The 5000-nt window shown below is 44.7% G+C and overlaps 1 protein-coding gene across 3 annotated transcripts in view; it reads left to right on the forward strand.

Annotated features, from left to right (window-relative positions):
• LOC144536405 (prolyl 4-hydroxylase subunit alpha-1-like) overlaps positions 1–5000 on the forward strand; it is a 26914-nt gene that overhangs the window by 8203 nt on the left and 13711 nt on the right. For all 3 annotated transcript variants that reach the window (XR_013503745.1, XM_078279530.1, XM_078279529.1), the window contains exons 5-6: positions 1552–1689; positions 4090–4353. Coding sequence is in view for 2 of the 3 variants with exons in the window: in XM_078279530.1 (XP_078135656.1) it covers positions 1552–1689; positions 4090–4353 (402 nt within the window). In the remaining variant the exon portion in view is untranslated. The remainder of the gene's footprint in view (positions 1–1551; positions 1690–4089; positions 4354–5000) is intronic.

The following is a 5000-nucleotide window of genomic DNA, read 5'->3' on the forward strand; positions in this document are numbered from 1 at the left end:
ACTAAGACTAGACTAAGACTAAAATACTTAAGACTAGACTAAGACTAAAAGACTGTAAGACTAGACTAAGACTAAAAAGATTTCAGACTAAGACTAGACTAAGACTAGACCCAAGACTAAGACTAGACTAAGACTAAGACCAGACTAAGACTAAAGACTAAGACTAGACTAAGACTAAAAGACTAAGACTAGACTAAGACTAAAAGACTAAGACTAGACTAGACTAGACTAAGACTAAAGACTAAGACTAGACTAAGACTAAGACTAAGACTAAAGACTAAATAGACTAAGACTAAGACTAAGACTAAAAGATTTCAGACTGAGACTAAGACTAAAAAGACTTAAGACTAGACTAAGACTAAAAGACGTGAGACTAAAAGACTAAAAGACTTAAGACTAGACTAAGACTAAAAGACTAGACTAAGACTAAAAGACTAAGACTAGACTAAGACTAAAAGACGTAAGACTAGACTAAGACTAAAAGACTTAAGACTAGACTAAGACTAAAAGACGTAAGACTAGACTAAGACTAAAAGATTTCAGACTAGACTAAGACTAGACTAAGACTAAAAGACTAGACTAAGACTAAAAGACTAAGACTAGACTAAGACTAGACTAAGACTAAAAGACTAGACTAAGACTAAAAGATTTCAGACTAGACTAAGACTAGACTAAGACTAAAAGACTTAAGACTAGACTAAGACTAAAAGACTTAAGACTAGACTAAGACTAAAAGACTAAGACTAGACTAAGACTAAAAGACTTAAGACTAGACTAAGACTAAAAGATTTCAGACTAGACTAAGACTAAAAGACTTAAGACTAGACTAAGACTAAAAGACGTGAGACTAAAAGACTAAGACTAAAAGACTAAGACTAGACTAAGACTAGACTAAAACTAAAAGACTTAAGACTAGACTAAGACTAAAAGACGTGAGACTAAAAGACTAAAAGACTAAAAGCCTTAAGACTAGACTAAGACTAAAAGACGTAAGACTAGACTAAGACTAAAAGACTAAGACTAGACTAAGACTAGACTAAGACTAAAAGACTTAAGACTAGACTAAGACTAAAAGACGTAAGACTAGACTAAGACTAAAAGACGTAAGACTAGACTAAGACTAAAAGACTAAGACTAGACTAAGACTAAAAGACTTAAGACTAGACTAAGACTAAAAGACTAAGACTAGACTAAGACTAAAAGACGTAAGACTAGACTAAGACTAGACTAACTAAAAGACTTAAGACTAGACTAAGACTAAAAGACTTAAGACTAGACTAAGACGTAAGACTAAGACTAAAAGACTAAGACTAAAAGACTTAAGACTAAGACTAAAAGACTTAAAACTAGACTAAGACTAAAAGACTTAAGACTAGACTAAGACTAAAAGATTTCAGATGACTAAAATAAGACTAAAACTAAATGGCGTGTTATTCAAAGACTAAATGAACACTGAATCGTTAGGAGCGGAAATCGCGATCAAAATTTGATTAATTGCACAGCCCTAACCCTGACTCTTCTTTTTCTCTTTCTTCTGTGTTTCCCCCCCAGCGTTCATCTCGAACCTCACCATCCACAGGCAGCACTTCCCGAACGATGAGGACCAGACCGGAGCAGCCAAAGCTCTGACGCGTCTGCTGGAAACCTACCAGCTAGACACCGACATGTTCTCCTCCGGAGAGCTACCAGGTCAGCAGACAGCAGGGACACGACACGGAGATCAGGGAAACAACGTTACAACAAGATGGAGGAAGACAAAGGAACTGACACACATATAGACATACAGAGACAGACAGACACACACACACACACACACACACACACACACACACACACACAGACACACACAGACATACAGAGACACACACACACAGACACACACACACAGACACAGACATACAGACACACAGAGACACACACACACAGACACAGACGCAGACATACAGACACACAGAGACACACACACACACAGACAGAGACACACACACACAGAGACACAGACACACACACACAGACACAGACGCACACACACACACACACAGAGACACACACACACACAGACAGAGACACACACACACAGAGACACAAACACACACATACACACACACACACAGACATACAGAGACACACACACACACAGAGACACACACACACAGACACATACAGACACATACACACACACACACAGATACAGAGACACACACAAACACACATACAGAGACACACAAACACACACACACATACAGAGAGACACACACACACACACACACACACACAGAGACACACACACACACAGAGACACACACACATACAGAGACACACAAACACACACACACATACAGAGAGACACACACACACACACATACAGAGAGACACACACACACACACACACACAGAGACACACACACACAGACACACACACACACACACACACACATACAGAGACACACACACACACACACACACACACATACAGAGACACACACACACACAGCAGGGACACGTTGGTCAGGAAATATTTTTATAGGACAGCTGAAGACATGAAAGGAGAGAGAGTCTCAGATCACCGTCTCCATGACGCTCAGACATATTTATTATATATATTATATTATATATATATATATATATATATTTTTTTTTTATTTAAACTCATCAATGTAAATACATTTAAGAAAAAGTCCTTAAATGTATTTACTCATAAGAAAACATTGAAAAATGTATTTTACATAAAATAAATGTTATATTTTATCGGTCGTGCGTCTGACACAAGTCTACTGCACTACGTTACGTTACGTCTGATACAGACTCAGACGTAACGTAACGCACAGGACGTAGCGGGGACGTAGCGTAACGGGGACGTAGCGTAGCGTGGCGTAACGTAACGGGACGTAACGTAACGGGACGTAACGTAGCGGGGACGTAGCGTAACGTAGCGTAGCGTAGCGTAACGTAGCGTAACGTAATGTAGCGTAACGTAACGCTAGCGCAACGCAACGTAACGCCTGATACAGACTCAGACGTAACGTAACGTAACGTAACGTAGAGCGTCAACGTAGCGAAACGTAGCGTAACGTAACGCAACGCCTGATACAGACTCAGACGTAGCGTAACGTAGCGCAACGTAGCGTAACGTAGCGTAGCGTAGCGTAACGCAACGTACGTAACGCCTGATACAGACTCAGACGTAGCGTAACGCACGTAACGTAGCGCAACGCAACGCAGCGTGCACGCAACGCAACGCCTGATACAGACTCAGACGTAACGTACGTAACGCATGGCGTGACGCAGCGTAGCGCGACGCAACGCAACGTACGCGTCTGATACGGGACTCAGACGCGGCGTAACGTAACGCGGCGTAACGTAGCGTAACGTGGCAGCAACGCAACGCTAACGTAACAGGACGTAACGGGCCGCTGTGTGTCTGACGTAATGTCACTCTGTGTTCAGGACGCATTTAACACCAGTCCAGCAGAGAGCAACCATCAGAAGATCTTAAAAAGAAACACAACTCTCTCTGTCTCTCTCTCTGTCTCTCTCTCTCTGTCTCTCTCTCTCTCTCTCTCTCTCTGTCTCTCTCTCTGTCTCTCTCTCTCTCTCTCTCTCTGTCTCTCTCTCTCTGTCTCTCTCTCTCTGTCTCTCTCTCTGTCTCTCTCTCTGTCTCTCTCTCTGTCTCTCTCTCTCTGTGTCTCTCTCTCTCTCTCTCTCTCTCTCTCTGTCCCTCCCTCTCTCTGTCTCTCTCTCTCACTCTGTCTCTCTGTCTCTCTCTCTCTCTCTCTCTCTCTCTCTCTGTCTCTCTCTCTCTGTCTCTCTGTCTCTCTCTCTCTGTCTCTCTCTCTGTCTCTCTCTCTGTCTCTCTGTCTCTCTCTCTCTGTCTCACTCTGTCTCTCTGTCTCTCTCTCTCTCGCTGTCTCTCTCTCTCTCTCTCCCTCTGTCTCTCTCTCTCTCTCCCATCCCTCTCTCTCTCTCTCTGTCGCTCTCTCTCTCTCTCTCCCTCATCCCTCTCTCCCTCTCTCTGTCGCTCTCTCTCTCCTCCCCCCATCCCCTCTCTCCCTCTCTCTCTCCTCCCCCCCCCCTCCCCCTCTCTCCCAGGCTTGTCCCCGTCCTCCCCTCGCAGCTCTCTGACGGCGAGCGACTGCTTTGACCTCGGGAAGGTGGCGTACTCGGAGGCGGACTACTACCACACGGAGCTGTGGATGATTCAGGCGCTGAAGCAGCTGGACGCGGGGGGCGGGGGGGCCGAGGCGTCCGTTGCCGTGGACGCCGTCACCATCCTGGACTACCTGAGTTACTCCGTCTACCAGCAGGGGGCGCTGGAGAAGGCGCTGGACTTCACCCGCAGGCTGCTGGCGCTCGGTCAGTCGCATATATATATACAGAAATATATAATTAATTAGTCAGCTTTTCTTCCATATATGGTATGCTCATGAATATTCAGATGAGCTGCGCGCTGATTGGTTGAGCAAATCCCCATACACATACATTAGAGACGCGACACAGTCATATTCCAGACATGCTGCTACGTCTTGCTAGGAGGAGCAGCTAGCTAGCTACGTGTCCCATTCAGTACAATGGGAAACGATCTCGGCTAGCTAGCTACGCTTTCGGCATAAACATAGTATATTTACAGTTTGGATTTCGTCACGGCATGTATATTACAGGTTCCCCAAGATCTTACAAAGCTTAGCTAACACTTGTCCGTTTTTTGTGGATTGCGGAGCGTTAGCAGGAGGCTAGCTAGCTCTCATTGATGGACTCCAGCTCACCTCACGGCGGCGGGCAATCAATGAGACTCGCGGACAAGAGGCGTTCATTTCCCCGATCGTTTGTTTAAATAACTCAAAGCACATATCCATTATAAGATTAACTAACCTGCGTAACGAGCTCGCTGACGGCGCTCTCAGTCACACACCGGCCTTTCAGCAGGAAGAGGGGAGCTGCAGGCCGTGACTCTGTGACTCTAGGGTTAGGTTATAACACGAGATCTGCAGAGGACGGGGGGT

Source organism: Sander vitreus, chromosome 21 (assembly GCF_031162955.1).
Source record: "Sander vitreus isolate 19-12246 chromosome 21, sanVit1, whole genome shotgun sequence".
NCBI classification, from domain to species: Eukaryota; Metazoa; Chordata; class Actinopteri; order Perciformes; family Percidae; genus Sander; species Sander vitreus.